This window comes from Notothenia rossii (assembly GCF_949606895.1).
Source record: "Notothenia rossii genome assembly, chromosome: 8".
NCBI lineage: Eukaryota > Metazoa > Chordata > Actinopteri > Perciformes > Nototheniidae > Notothenia > Notothenia rossii.
Window position 1 is genome coordinate 8,024,772 of NC_136906.1, and position 16,417 is coordinate 8,041,188.

General features: G+C 41.4%; 1 protein-coding gene across 5 annotated transcripts in view; it reads left to right on the top strand.

Moving 5' to 3' along the window:
- Nucleotides 1-15,491, top strand: part of LOC307015664 (protein shisa-9) — a 125,474-nt gene extending 109,983 nt beyond the window's left edge. For all 5 annotated transcript variants that reach the window (XM_079644434.1, XM_079644433.1, XM_079644435.1 and 2 more), the window contains one exon: nucleotides 8,125-15,491. In XM_079644434.1, the coding sequence (XP_079500560.1) occupies nucleotides 8,125-8,777 (653 nt within the window). In that variant the 3' untranslated portion in view covers nucleotides 8,778-15,491. The remainder of the gene's footprint in view (nucleotides 1-8,124) is intronic.
- Nucleotides 15,492-16,417: the final 926 nt, after the last annotated feature.

Genomic DNA, 16,417 nt, shown 5'->3' on the forward strand with positions numbered 1-16,417 from the left:
TCTGATTATATTATTTTATTGTAGTACATTTCTGATGTGTCATGGTATTTCTGCCATCAGGGACTCTGATCTTCTGGCACTTATTGATGCACCATCAGCTTACACAGCACACACACATCCAGTGTTTCCACGCATTAGTCAACATGGATACTATGTGACACACCTACTTTCATATGTGACATAGAAGTTGGTTCACTATTAGATTCTAAATAATGACAATAGCAGGTAAACAAAACCAAAAACTACCCAAATGGAAATATTTTGTCTGTTTCTGTGGTGGTTGGGGATGATGTAGTCTGAGTGGAGACAGGGCAGACAGTGTTTTGCGCTAGAGCAGTGCTTCTCAAAGTGTGGCTGCGGACCACTGGTGGTCCGTGAGTATATTGGTAAAATGTCACATTTGAAATAAATAAATGAATGTAAGTTTTCCGCACTCTCGCAGGAATATCTCTGCAATGGAGTGAGCTTAAGTTTCAATTCCAATTGCATGATATAGCCCAGCGCAACACCTTCATCACACATGTTGCCACTTGTTTGTATCATTTTCAGGCGATTTGTAATCTGTTTTAGAAAAACGATGTGATTTTGGATATTTGTGGAGTTAGGTGGTCCGCGAGTGTTTTTCATTGGTTAAGTGGTCCTTGGTATGAAAAAGTTTGAGAAACACTGCGCTAGAGTAAGCAATGCTACACCTTCTACATAACTTTGTGTTCATAAAATTAAGTTATATTATTATATAGTATTCAAAGTTCTGATTCTTACAGTTTCATTTGATTTACGAAACATTTTTATTTACATTTTAGTTTGTTGAAGAACCTTTTTTTGTACGATTATTTGTACTTCCTGTATCCTCTTCTGCTCTCACTAGGATGGAAACGTCTAGTCATGTTGACAATGTGAGGTGGCTTAAAAAAAAGTAGCCCAGAGTTTTGCCTCTTCCGGCCCTTGGTTGTTTAAGCATGCTGTATACACTCTTAAGTGGAAGTAAAATAAGCACTTAAAAATGTAGTCATAATATTATAAGGGGGGAACCCAAACAGCCGACTATACAATGGCCTTTTAGATAAATAATCATCAGTAATGAGAATATAATCAGATCAAACTTTATTTGTATAGCCTAATATCACAAAACACATTTGTCTCAGTGGGCTTTACAGATTAAAAACAAACAACAACATTGTATATGATGGAGTTACAGCAAAATTAGAAGACAAGATAATGTGGGGAATAATGACCCAACACAAATAATTGAATATAAAAAATGCAATCACTTTCCTGTAAGGCAGTTTTTAAAACCAGGAACAGACAACACCTACTGTATACAGACCAACGGCAGTAAGGCATAGACTGGGTGGATTTCTGATGGTACATGAGATATCTTGGTTTCTCCCAATAAATCATGATGTATAGGCCTAGCCTTGTTTGGTTAAAATATCAGCCTAATTGTAATACTGTTAATACAAATGAACTAAGGCTTAGTAACCATGCTCTGGCCCTCATCACATCTCCATCGCTCCATTTCAGTGCCTCCAACAGCACCCTACCTACACTTACTTAGTTCTTTGCTACTATCACTCCTTCCTGCGTACTCTTCTACTCTCACAAGGATGGAAACGTTACTATACACACAGTCCTTTCATTTCTTCACACAGGCTTATCAGTCCTCTCGCTGGGCAGTAGAGCAGGCGCCGGGTCCAGAGACCCGGCTGTGAGGACAAAGTCACGGCTAGGACACTCCACAGTTTGGAGGTGAAAGCTGAACCTTTGCCAGCTCAGACTGCAGGTGTCCGGACCAGGCTGCTTAAAATCTTTATAAACACATTGGGATTTAATGCAGCTGTTACTACATTAAGTTTTATTTTTAAATATTGCATGCGTGGCAAAACACAAAAGGTCATAGGAGGGAGGAAAAGGAAGCAGTAAGCAGAAACCAGTGATAATATGTTAGAGGAAGAAGAGTATGAGAGGTCAGAGAGGTTGGGCTGTCAGAGGGGAAGCAGAGCCAGGTGAGCAGCAGGACTCTGGCTCCAGAACATATATCTGTCTTAATTAAAGCAGGACAGGTGCACAACAACGCGAAGGGGGGGAGGATGTTCTCCAAGAGGGGGAGGAAGAGGGTGTTTACCAGCACACCCACACCCAACTCTCTTATTATCGAATAATAACAACATTTATTTTTTTGAAAGCCTATCACTCTTCTTGTAGCACTTTGGGATTACTTTTAGCAATGAAAGGTGCTTCACAAATAAAATGTATTATTATTATTATTATTGTTATTAACGGCCTTTTCCACATCCAATATTTTTTGTTATTCTTATTGTAAGGCACATTGATCAAGATAAACTAAGATATAATAATTATTAAATGTTTTTGCTTTTTTTAACAAGCATTTCAAGTTAATACAAAAATGTCCGAAAGCCTGAGCCATGTTTTAAAAATACAATTTGAATACACACATTTTTTCTTAGATTATAAAAAAATAAATAATAATATGACAAATATGAATAATAAAAATATATTAATTAATAATAACAATACGATTAATAATCATAGTGATAATAATCATTTACTTTTGGCCTAATAAAGACAAATAATATTAAGTTGTTTGGGTTTGTATTGCCACAAATAAGCGCATTTATCTAATTAATAGATATTTATGATGTTACAGAAAAAAATATCTAAAACCCTGAGCCATGTATTAAAATCATTATTTACCCACTATATTGATAGGTTGATTTGATAGTCTTGCCACAGAAATGAACAGCTTTAGACAAAAGTAATAAAATCTCTCAGACTCAGTAGAATTAGTTACTCAATATTTCTGCAGTGCAGTTGCTGCTTTTTATTAACGTGTGCTTCAGATACGTTTTGGGAATTCTTTTTTATTACTACATGATCTGTAGTGATCTAAAATTCCCTAATAGATGGCTTTGAAGTCGGAGGAACTCCTCTGGTTCAAAGTCTTTTTTTATTTTACAAGCAGCAATCAGTGGACTACCTGTGGTGACTAATCATGAAATCTAAAACATTTTCCTCACCAGATATTTTTAGATGGAATAGAGAAGTACTATATGTCTGTCTGGATATCATCAAAATGTGGTGCACATGACATAGAATATTTCTATTTTAGGTAATGGTGCAGCTATAGCAACGTCTTCTGGGCTTTAAGGGAGGCTGTGGCTCAGTGGTAAGTGCGCTGATCTTAGGATCACGGGGGCACTGGTTTGAATCCCGCTGCAGTCAACATTCCGCTGTGTCCTTGGAAAAGACACTTCACCCAAAATTGCTCCTGTGTTACAGTATTGAATGTATTTAAGTCTAACAAGTGTCATGTACTGTTAAATATTTCACTCTTAGGGTTAGCTTTAGCTGCAATGAGGCCGTTACAGGACACAATGGCTGTCGTGAAAAAGGAGGAACATAAAAGAGTAAAAACGGATTAAGGTGCTGGACAACAACTGTATTCAAAGTGGCCATCATGTTTTCCACAATTAGATCAGAATTAGAAACAATCCCCTTGAAACAACATGCCTGTGGAATTAACCATACAGAAAATATAAAACCGATAAAGATAAATTGAAACAGTGAAGTGTGTTAAGCAGAGTGTTCTGATATAACCTAAAGGGCCTCTTTTATGCTCCTTTTTAGGTTCATATTGGTTCATGCTTTAATGTTCAAAAAGCTCTTTGTTTGTCTCATACTGCCTGTGCTGCAGCACCTCTTTTCACCCTCCGTCTGAAACCAGAGCCCAGTCGGCTCTGATTGGTTAGCTGGCCAGCTCTGTTGTGGTTAGTCAGATTAGAGATGTCCCGCCCCTTAGCCTATCACGTACAATGTGTTGGAGCGCTAGCCAATTGAAGTGCGAGTGTTACAGAGTGATGTCACTATAGACGCTTTCACACCGCAGTACTTCTCCCACAAAGGTTCATCTGAACTCTTTAGTTCACACCGGAATAAGTCCCTGAGGGAGGATTAGGCAAATTAAGCCGCTGACGTCACTTCTTCTTCTTCTTGCTTTGGGTTTACTGGCAGGCCGCAAACAACTTCACGGCGTATACTGCCACCCGAAGTCCCCGGCCGGATGTCCCCGGAGTTAGGGACTGGCTTCAGTACACCACCTCATCTCCACCACTCCCATGTTTTATTTTGTGCTGCCATAAGTTAGTCTCTGCGTTGGTGCACAGGGCTAATGCTAATGCTAATGCAAATGCGAGGATAATAAAATGGCGGCTTCACAAAACTTTTTGGGAGTTTTACGGGGCGTGGTTTGCATTCCGCCCAGCCAATCAGACATAGGAACCTTTTTCTCCCACGAAAGTCCCTGCTCTCTAGCAGGGACGGAAAAGGAGGTAAAAAAGTAATCAGGAACTAATTTTAGTTCCTGATTTTTTTGGTGTGAACGCGACATTTCGGAACTAAAGTGGGAAAAGTACTGCGGTGTGAAAGCGCCTTGTGTTACAGAAGTAAACAAAGGAGTCCAATGGAGGCGTTTCAGGCAAGGGGGGGAGTTTGTGGGAGACAAACTTTGGGATGTTAGCCTTTGCAGATTATTTGCATACACCAAAACCTATACAACACACTACAGGAAAGGAAAAACCCCAAAAAGCATAATAGGGCCTCTTTAATCTGCATCATACTGAGAAGGTTCTCGGCTTAAACATAATTACATGGCAATCAAATTATACTTAATTCAACACAGCATGTTGTCAAACTCTGAAATCCCTTGTTGGGCTCAACTTCTGCAGTTATAATGCGTTGGCCCAGATTCTGACCGCGGGCCTCGCTTTAGGCAGCTGGGAAGAGCGCAGGAGCTGATGAAGAGTAAAAATGAATGAAATAAGGATGGAAACATTGGAAAACAAGAGGGCGAGAGAGGAAGAATGAGCAGATGGAGAGCATGTGAAATGGAGAGGAAGGCACACAATACTGTCGCAGAGGAGCCGGCTGTCAGGTGCTGGCAACATGTGTGGAAACACTCAGATGGACAGAAGCAGCAGTTGTTGTGTGGAGGGAGAGTGTGTTTAATTCATAGTTTCTTAGTCCTCACAGATTCTCCTGCCCCTGTCCAGAGATTGAAACCAATGTTCTCTCAAATGATGCTGCTGTAGCTCAAGCTGCAGTTGATCACACCAACTGGAGAGACAAAGTGTCCACAAATCAATAAATGGTACAAAAACAGAAAAAGAACTGCTGTCGTCAAATGTCTTGGCGTCATCGTGGCGAACAAGGAGCCGGAGAAAAAGCATGAGAGGCACTTAACTGTGGAGACGCGAACGCACAAAGAGGCTTATTCCCGTTTTAATGAGGGAGGAATGTATGTAAATGATTTATGCAAATGTGTTGCACAACGACCGGCGCACATACAGTGGCACGAGCCTCACGTGTGAATACAGGAACACACAGACCAAAATACACTCTAATCCTCAGCACCCTCTTCTGCACAATTCAAATGAAAGCTAAGCAGTTTTCTGTTTATTCACTGCGGTGACACTTCATTGCTTTATAAAGAAAACATGTGCCTCCTTCATCTCTGTTGTTTGAACAATTAGTGATTCATTTAATTGTCCGTCTCTCTAATCCCTCTGCACAAGTCTGCAGGACTTCCTGTCTGAAGGGTTTCACTGAAGTGCTTCTCAGTTTGACTCGTTTCAGCTTACCTCAGAGCTCTCTGGTTGAATGTTTAAAGTTTGTTTCAACTAACCATCACTCATGGGTTTAGTTGGATGTTACTAAGACCGGAGCTTCTCCATCGCTGCAGCAAAATAAGAAGTCAAATCACTCGAGGTAATACAAATTTAGATATAATACTTACTACTGTATCACCGAATTAGGTAAAACAATGGCTGGCTGTTAAAAACTCCGGATTTGGTGCTTGTAGATTCATAGGACGATAATACTTTAGGTCCTTTACCTTGTCCAGAAGAATGGATGTGTTGGTCCTGACAGTGGAAATGGCTCTTATCATCTTTTATCAATAAACCAATTATTTTCATTTAACCAAATTACTTAATTTTAAACTTAGGTTTAATCTAGGCTGCTTTGCCATGCAATAATGTACGATATCCAGCTGGCCTTTTGAGATAAACAAAACTTAAAACGGTTATAGCGTTTGTTTTTTTCCGATGGTACGATGAGAAAAACAGAACTGTATTTAAATCTTGGGAGCAGCTTGGAGAATTTCCCTGAATGATTAGCGGTAGCTCCGTCTCCTTCCTCGACAGCTGCTGTTGAAGAGCCCTGGAGGAACACAATGGACCCACATACGAAGTGTTCAATAAGCAATTACCGGACTGTGATAGCACTGGACAGTTTGTTGAGACGTGTGAAAGTGAGAGTACTCCTCAAGGTGTTTCCTGGAAATACGAAAGAAAACGTCACCAGTCATCTTGGCTGGAAAACATGATTAGGAAATTAATCGACAGCAATGGATACAGAGGGAAACAATTGGCTTCAGCTAACAAATACAGTAAATGAAGCCAACACTCTACAGTCAGCCAATAGATGGTTGTTGTCTAACGTGTACATTTGAAGAATGTCCAAAAACTCTACATGCAACGCTTGTCTATTTTCCTGAAACTGCATCACAAAACTCAAGCAGTCCAGTGGAACGAATATACGGTACCCCAAATATTCTTTCAGATAGAATTTTTTTTATGTCTACTTGGAATTCCTGACCACAGTGAACACTCGAGCATTCATTAACACCAAGGCCTCGTGCATAGACGTTCATTACAACAAATTACAATCAACTGGTCCTGCTTCTCCTGACCAGACTATTGAAATAACCTCAATATGTTGCTGCTTGGAGAGAGATTGAATTAATCATGAAGCTGATAGCATATCATTTTAAGTTATGAGGAAGGCAGTTGTTTAAGATATTAAAGAGATACCAAGTCTGAGATAAGGGCAATAATTCAGAGCAAAACATTGCAAGGAATGACATAAATATACCACAAAATATAAATGTTTTTTGTTTCTCTCCAGGAAAAAAGGACCAATAGAACTGGGCTAAGCAAACAAGGTTGTTGGTGTCTTTAGGGCAGAGTGTGTGTAGGGGGGGGGGGGGGTCAGTGGTGATGACCAAACAGCGGTTGAGTTGCACTCAGGGGTCTCACACTAATGTGACTCGACACGCTGAAGCAACTCTATTTTTACTCCCAACAGATCTCTGTTTTCGCCCGACTCCTCTGATTCTCACTCTCTATTTGTTTCTCTCTGGTGCTGTTGTTATATTTAACTCCAAATAGTCGACAGTTCAAAGCTCAGAAACGAAGCAGCTGTTTGACTATGCTCAGGGTCAGATTGTTTCATATTGGTATTAATACCACATATACACACAAAGAAGTTGATTTATAAAAACAACCCGTTCTCAATCGCAACTTATCAACTGGATGCTTGATATGAACCCCTTTTTCATGCGTTAGGTGTTTTTAAGGCGTAATTCCTCAGAGAGCATGGCACAGTTTATTAAGGTTACATATTCAATGCAAGTTACCTAGTATGTCACATTACCATTTACGCAATAAAACATGTTCTCAGTCTCATCACCAATGGATTTATGGTCAGGACAACTTGCAGTTGCTTTTTTAGTGTAATATTTCAAAGTCCAGGGCAACACATGGATACGATATGTACGTGACGAAAGTTATGTATGATACCTGGGTTAAGCTTAGGGTTTGGGTTAATGTAAGGGTAAGTTAACTTAGTTATTGTAAGTTCTTTACATTACGTTGAGTGCAAATGTTTCGAACCCATCCATTCAACCCGGCCTCCTTCACCTCTACGGAAACCTCCTTCTTTAATTATTTTTACTACGTCAGTTCGTCCTTCACTTGGGCGTTCTTACTACGGCCGCTAGAGTCAGCCCTGTACATCCAAAAGTAACTCTAGAAAGGTATGTGGAGCGTCAGAATTTGATGCCTAGAGCCACTGAAGCCACCAAATCTAATGAATCGTTTGCATGAACAGGTTGTATAAATAAGAAAACACATAGGAGTGATGTGAAGGTTATGGTGGCGTTCACTGATTGCTTTAAAGAAAGACTGTCTTCACTTGTCATTATGATGATTTAACCTTGTCTCTGACTTTGTTTCCCTTCCCCCACTCTCTCCCTCTTTCATGCAGACACAGCCTCGAGAGACTACTACAAGAGCTACCCAATGGTGGACTACACCCACCGCCAGTCCCCTCCCACATTCCAGCCAATCAACTTCCACCCAAAGGACAAGCCCTTCCTCCCGCCGCCCGACATCCACACGCCGCTGGCCATCACCATCAACGCCTCCCAGATCCCCAAGCCTAAGATCTCCAAGACCAACACCCACCCGCTCACCTCCAGCTCGGCCTTCAAAGCATGGGACCCCAGTAAGAGCCACATGCAGCACCCTGTGGCCTCGCACATCGGCCTCCAGGGGCCCCAGCACCACCCCATCCAGCAGCAGCAGCAGCAGCAGCATCAGCAGCATCAGCAGCAGCAGCAGCAACAGCAGCAGCAGCAGCAGCAGCAGCAGCATCAGCAGCAGCAGCATCAGCAGCATCAGTCGCTGCAGCAACAGCATCACTCGCTGCAGCAGCAACACCACGCGCTGCAGCAGCACCAGCACCAGTCGCTGCAGCAGCAGAACAGCCGGCGCATGGCGTACTCCAACAAGAGGCAGTTCAGCATCGAGACGCTGCCCGAGCTCTTCTCGCAGCCGCTGAGCTACGGCCACTCGCCGCACGTGCATCCCAAGCACAAGGGACTGCCCACCAACAGCAAGACAGAGGTCACTGTCTGAACATGGGGACGAATGGGTTAACGGACAGAAGAGGAAACCAAGTGGAGTTGTAAGCAACTTCAAGGAAATGCTCAGATATCTTTTATATCCACAGCCGTAATGGCGAGAAAGGGGAGAAAGCAAATATCGTGTATACTTTTTTTTACATTTTCGTCATCATTGTTGACGGCAACAATAATAATGTGAGTGATATTTGTGTACTATTAAGACCACTGGATCAAAGCAGCAGCAGATAAGCTGTGAAGGTGGCGGATCAGCAGGGGCTGGCTGTGACTCTTTGAACCCGGCCGCTCCGCTAAATAATTGAGTGGCCTCTCAGTGTGTTGGCACAGCTCTCTCCCCGTCTTCTCCCCCCTCGAAACCTCTCTGATACTGCACCACCACACCAACGCACAAATGCTCAAATCCCACACACAGACACTATTTACCCCACAAAGTAGCCCACAGACACGCTCTATCTACTTTCTTTTGGGAGACTGTCAGAGAGGCTGGTTGGGGGGAGTGTTTCCCCGAAGACTTTGGCTCCCCATCAGCAGAAACAATGCCATTGTGTTGTCAGCTCCCATTGCCCTCCAGCACCTCCAGAGAGTGAGATATCAGCCTAGCAATTCACACCAGCGAGGGGGGGTGGAGCGGGGTTGGTTATTCATCTCATTCCAGGGGCAAATGAGATGAGAAATATGTGAACCGCGTACACACTCATGCACTACACATTTTGTCAAAAACTACAGACGGTTCCCAGCGGTGTCAGAGACCATAGGCACCCCCCACTGACACAAACAGACACACACTCCGAACGCTGATCCTCAGAAACTAGGGAGAAGTGAATAAGCAAGCTCTCTTGTTGGTATTTGTAAGGTTTTGTAGAGCTGCTCATTTCAGTCACCCCCTCTTGGTGGATGTTTACCGCTGAAGAAAAAACGGGGTTTTGTGTCACGACGACTAGAAAAAGAGTCCATGTATCTCGGAAAGTCTTTACGAGGTAATTGCGTTCTCTACTGCTCTCTGCATGGCTATAGATTTCACAAATTAGGATGGGTTTGTGTCAGGTAATGCTGCGTATCGGATATATGGTTGTACCAGGAAGGGGAATTATGGTGTCTGAATATAGATCATCACACTTAACTGTAATTAGCCGACAGATCCATTGGTTTCCAGAGACATGATTCCATAATCAAACACCAATAATGAACACTTCTTGATATAGGAAGAAAAAAGCAGTGATGCGTTACAGGAGAACCTTTTCCCAGTCTGGCTGTTCCTAGACACAGCTGTTTGATGCATGTGTTTACAGCTGCAATGCTAACGTAATCTGAGAGGCTGAAACCACTTGTCAGTGCACTGCAATTTACTCCCTGGTAATGAAGTATTTTAAAATACACAAATGAATGACTGTTGGCACCCAAACAGAAAGCAATATAATGCCTGCTCTTGATGCATCAAACATAGTAAAACCATCTAGTTCCTTTGGCATGAAAATGGGTAAAATCTTTAGTTTTGGATATGTTATTTACATGTTGAGTCTTCTTTGCTGGCCTGCTAGCATTAGCCACATTTAGGACTCAGCTAGTTGTGTTCAGAGTCTCTGATATTTCTGGGGTTGTGGTGTGGCTTAAACTTCCTGTTTACCACACTTGTCATTGTTTACAGTATAATACAAATGGATTGTTGTTATAATTAGCCAGTTTACAAGCACATTTTTTAGCTAATACAATCGTCCGACAGCGCATGGTTCCATGATTGCATTTTGGCCGTTGCTTTCTGCCTCGTTCGCTTTCACCACGGACTGTTTACCTGCATGCAACCAAAGCTAGCTTAAACATGGTTGGTCAATACTTCCCGTACTATGAATCTAAAACCAGAACGCTTCCAATACCGAAATCATGTTTCGTAGCATTCATATGTAAAATGTGTTTATTTTAGGATGTTTGAACCCTGTAGCTTCATTGTGTGAACTCTTGGAAAGCCGCATGCAGTCACCATGGCTAACGCTAAGCTAGCTGTTTTTGGCCAGTAAATAGCTCCAAACCATTCGTTGGCTAATTGTTGAGCCACAATCCCTTGTTTTAATTCTATCTGCTAAATACAGACATTCTGAGGTGGGAGGGTGGAGACATTCAACACAGTCTCACAGCATTTCGTATTATAGTCACGAAATTAATCTATTGATTCGTGTTCACCAACCAGATTTCGCAATTTTTGCGAACAGAACACAGAACGATTTTAAAAGCAGTGTAAATAATAACAAATTAGAAAGACAAACAGATTTTTTAAAAATACAGATTTCAGTATTCTGAGGCTCTGAGCCCCATTTCTTTTCCTTGCGGATGGCAAAAAAGCTCCGACATTTTACGATTTAAAGTAAAAGGGATAGGCTTAGGGTAAGATATTGAGGTGAGAACATGTTTTTATGAACCACACAGCTTCTGGTATTCCAGAACCCGACCGGACAAAAAGACGTGGAAACATATTACCAATAGAAATACATTGCTTTTAAAAAAATCCTTCTGTGTGACACGAAGAAAATGATAAAATCGTGTTAGTGGACACAAATCAATAGATTAAATTAATTTCGTGACTATAACACGAAATGCCGTGAGACTGGGTTGAGACTTTGGAGTTATTAAAGAAAAACTACGGTATATTTCAACCTGGCGTGTTTCCATGCAGATCAGTGGAAGCAGTTTCCTGTGGTTCTTCATTTCGTACCGCCAAGCTGCTTTCCTGCAATCCATCCCAATTTTAATTAGAGTGATTTAGTAAAGGTAATTAAGGTTTAAATTGTCATCATTTTAGATTCACTCGTATTAAACAACATCTAAAGTAAAATAATCCTTAGCATAAGGACGTCTCCTAAAATGTACAATGGGTTTTATTTCATAAGCAAAAAAGAATACATTAATAAAACCGCTTATAATCTTACATGGTCCAAGTCGACCACATTTCAGCCAACCTCTCTTTTGATGATGGTTTAATCTGTATATACAATTTGAAATGATTCTTCGTTATTTATTCCCTTTGTCCTTACTGCTTCAAGCATCAGTACTGTAACACCCTGAATAGACGTGCAACAAAATAATAAATGTACGACCCTTGGTGTCACAAAAGCCACATTTAGTGGGAATATGCCAGGTGGAATAACGTTTCTTTAAAGGCACATTTTACGGAGCTGGGCTAAATAATCAATGTAAAATAATGTAGCCAAGTACTTTTGGTGAACAGTCATTTGAAGAGCAATACTTTTAAAATAAGTTATATATAAAATGTCTTAAGTTACAATGCTGGTAATTGATGAATTCACTTGCTTTCAAAAGGCCTCCACACCACATATTCTCACCTCCTCCTCTTCCTCCTCTTCCTCCTCTTCCTCCTTCCTCTTCTCGGTACAGAGCAGTTTAACCGGCAGTGTGACTCACTGATTGAATTCACCTTCATTTGTTATCGTGAGGACACCAGCCATGCCGCAGTGCATATGCCTGGCACATGCTATAGCACATCAGACAGGTGGTGGAACCTAATCAAACGGCAGTGCTTACCAGAAGTCACACACTATTTAGCACTTTCTCTCGCTCCCTCTCCTTTTTTTCTCGCTTTCTCTCTCTCTTTTTGTCTGCTTCCTGGCACGCTGTCATCTCCCCCGACCTCCCTCTGTGCATCCGTGTCCATGGAAGCTTGAGCGATGGCTACCAAGCACTTTCCTGGCGTTTGGTACCCAGCGATACAAGCTGTTGTAAACCATGGTATTCCAACTTTGTTTTTGGTGTGTGTGTGTGTGTGTGTGTGTGTGTGTGTGTGTGTGTGTGTGTGTGTGTGTGTGTGTGTGTGTGTGTGTGTGTGTGTGTGTGTGTGTGTGTGTGTGTGTGTGTGTGTGTGTGTGTGTGTGTGTGTGTGTGTGTGTGTGTGTGTGTGTGTGTGTGTGTGTGTGTTGGGGGAGAACTGTAGTCAGCTACTGCATGGCTGACTCCAGATTCACTCCCTAATACACCCTCATGCTCACACACTCCAGCACTTGAAAGGAAACTGGCTTACGCAAACACAGGGCGGGATGGATGACCAGATGCTTTGAAATACATTATTCACATCCGGAATGGTATGTTGGTACCAACTTGCTACCTTTTGAAAAACTGCACCAAAGTGGATTTATGTTAAAAAAAACATTTCATTTTATTTATGAATTGATATTTTTCACCCAACCAGAAATGCCAGTCAGCCAAATTCCCCAATTTGCATCCCAATGTTATGGAGCTGTGAATGTACGAAAGCAGATAAAACGAGCAACCGAATCAAACTTTAATGAGAGGGAATGAATTAGCAATATAATGTTTGTAATGCTGCCACGGCTTCTCCACTTCACCTTTTGAAGATGTGAAAAGCCTGTAAAGCATCTGGAGTGCTGCTGGCATGCTTTTGTAATAAGAGATCAGCAGAGAACGGGGATCATGAATACAAAAGCATGAATGGGATATGCATGGTGTGAATATGCATCAAACACATCTGCGCTTATGCTCTCGCCCAGCGTGTTTCATCTGTGGCTTACTGTCTCTTTGACTTGAAGTGGGTCACTTCATATATAAAAAAAAGTTTTCTGGCCCTCTAAAACGCCCTACCAAAATATTCTGTGAGGTCTGTCCTTAATCACTCTGAATGCATTAGAGGTTGAGAACAAACAAGGAATGACAGCAAGTAAACAAGCAATATGCGTCAGTAAAGCAATAAGCGCCCGACCATCCTCACCCTATCCTTATTTCTCCGTCTGTCTGGAGCCTTCCTCCGAGTTTGGGTGCTAATGAGGGTCCGGGTGTTCAAACCCAAAGGAGAGATGAGCAAAATGTTGAGCTTGGGAGCAGATGAAGGGAATAAGACAGAAAAAATATATGGGGTTGTATAAAAGCAGCTGATATGTCGATGTTTGTTTCTCATTTGGGTTAGTCTGGAGCTCCTAAAAACAATAATTCTGGGTTTTATCCCCACTGGTGTACCCAAACAAAACGTTTTTATAAGCATGGTGTAACTGCAGCTGAAAGGGGAATTGGTCTTTACTTTCAAACGCACAATTTCATCATCAAAGCTATTGTTGTGGTTGGGTCTTGGAGGAATGAACTCCTGACAGAACTGGAGGTTGAACACAATGGCAACTTCAGGATTTACAATTACAGGAGTCTAAAGTAAGTCCTGTAGGACGAACAGAGCCCCAGGAAAGGCTACCAGCAAACTTTTGACAACTTTCTTCAAGTTTCATCGCCTGACATGTCTCACAACGATTGGCCAACAAGAGTTTAAACGAGCACAGAGAACTGCGGACGTCGATATATCCTCTCGCGCTTTGGGGGTTGTGCATCCAAGGTGCCACAATCACAAGACTCAATCGTGCTGATGTGCTGGAAAACACCTTTTAGTGTTAATTTCCCTGTGGTCAGGCATCCTGGATCTTTTTTCTGCTTCAATGCTGGATGGATATGGTTGGACTGCATGGAAAAGAGTTGAATAAATTAGAGTGAAAAAGCCTCTGACGAGCCACAGTTTTACCTCTGTTGTGGACAATGTACATACTTGAACACACACACACACACACACACACACACACAAAACACACATTATATATCTTCCATACAATGTCCACAACTTTGTGGTACGAAACAGGACCAAAAGCCTTGAATCAGGAGAAACTGAGTACACCTAACTGATGCTTAACCATCCAAAACAGTGAGAATGCTGAGACTGTTTTGGGTCATCAGCTTAGAGTGCTCTTACTCAATCTCTCCTGATTACCAGACAGACTATGGCGTCACTCGCTCATCTCAGAGCTAACTGACTGTTGTTTGTAAAACGTCCTCGCTATAAAAAGAAACAATGCAAGTATTCTACCGCAGGTTATCTGAATGCAACCTGGTAGACATACTTGGGCTCCATGATCCCTAGCAATATATAGATTACGGTGTATGGTTCAAATTGTGTCTTTGTTTTCTGTCGGTTTGTTCTTTTTGTACTGTGTTTTTTCAAGGATTAAACTCCTGTCAAAATAAAAAAAAAAAAGTTAATTTGACCAATGGAAGTGCTTCCAAATGTTATACTCATGGCTGCCCCCCCACCCCCTTTCCCGCTCCCACCCTCCTTCCTTTACCCCCCCCCCCCCCCCGAGGATGTCATATGTTTGAAGCTTGTGATCTTTTTTAGTTACATTGTAAGGTATACATTCACTCATGTATTTAATGTTAAAAGATATTGCATTGTATCCAAGTGCTTTGCCAACACATTAGCTGAAAGTCGAGAAAGGAAGATTTCTTGTACAGCTTTTGCATCTGCAAAAAAAAACGAAAAAGAAAAAAAATCATGCGTTGTTTCATGATAATTTGTAATAGGCAGCAATAGGCTGTCTTGGATTGCTATGTACTACTTGTGTATATATGTATGCTGTACCACTTGTCTGCTGTGAAATTTGTTGACTACTCAGCTTATATAAGGGCTTTTTATAGATATAAAAGCAGACGGGGCAATCTGACGTCACTCTCTGTAACTCAAGACAAGTTTCCCTAGAGTTTCTTTTCTTTCTTTTTTTTAGGGATGGAGGGTTATGGACAGATTTTTCATGCATAAAAATGCTATATACTGACTGTCTAACTGGCGGAAATGTCTATAGGCACTCATACGACGTTGGCCCATGTGTCCTGTTTGAATAAATCTTTCGAGAAATATAGCATTCATTTGTCAATCTTACCTGTGTGTACTGGCTCTTTCTGTTCATGTATTTTAAGAAGTCCCATGATGAAGAACTTGTTTTCGACATTCAAAGTGGTAACCTTCAAAGATCACCACTTTTTGGTAAGACTAGTGTTTCTATTACATTTCCAAATTAACTTTAAATAAACTTTTGTAAAGCGAGGAAGGAGCTTTACCATCAACTGGTTTGGAGCCAACTAGGCCACGCAAAGCACATGGTTGCCTACTAGTGGCTAAATGAGACTTCTAGATGTCATCATGTCAAACATTAGCCGCCTTTAGCTTACCGGTAGTGATGAGAGTCATGTGATTGTGATGTAGTTCCTTTATAGCTTAATGTTAGCTAGTTCTGGCTATTGCATTTACACTAAGTGGTGTTTATATGTGGAGATTATCTTAGTGTACAAAACATTTAAAGGTCACCTATACTGTTTTTCATCAATATATTATAGGTCTCAGATATATACAAAACATGTCTCTGAAGTGTTTGGCTCCAAACACCAAACAGATCATTGCAGCATTACCCATAATCCCCTCTGTTTCAGCCCTGATTCCAAAGTGGTGATTCTCTGTCTGTTACTTTAGATGAAAATAAGGAGCCCCTCCCCACGCCCCTCTGAGAGAGATTTGGTTAAAAAGAACTCAATGGTGCTCTAGGAGGAGATTCAGGTGATAAGGTGTGTGTGTGTGGGGGGGGGGTTACCTTTGTTGCTGATTGGCAAATGGTTACACAAGCCAAAACATCGTTATGACATCACAAAGTGGCCAAAATCTGATCAGCTCATTTCAGACATGTTTTTATATAAATGGATCAGGACAAAAAAAAGGGAGACTCTTTTTCCTGAAACTTTCAGAATCTCTTTACACAGAGGGGACACATGTTGATGTATAAAAGACATAAACAAGTGGATGTTGTACAATAG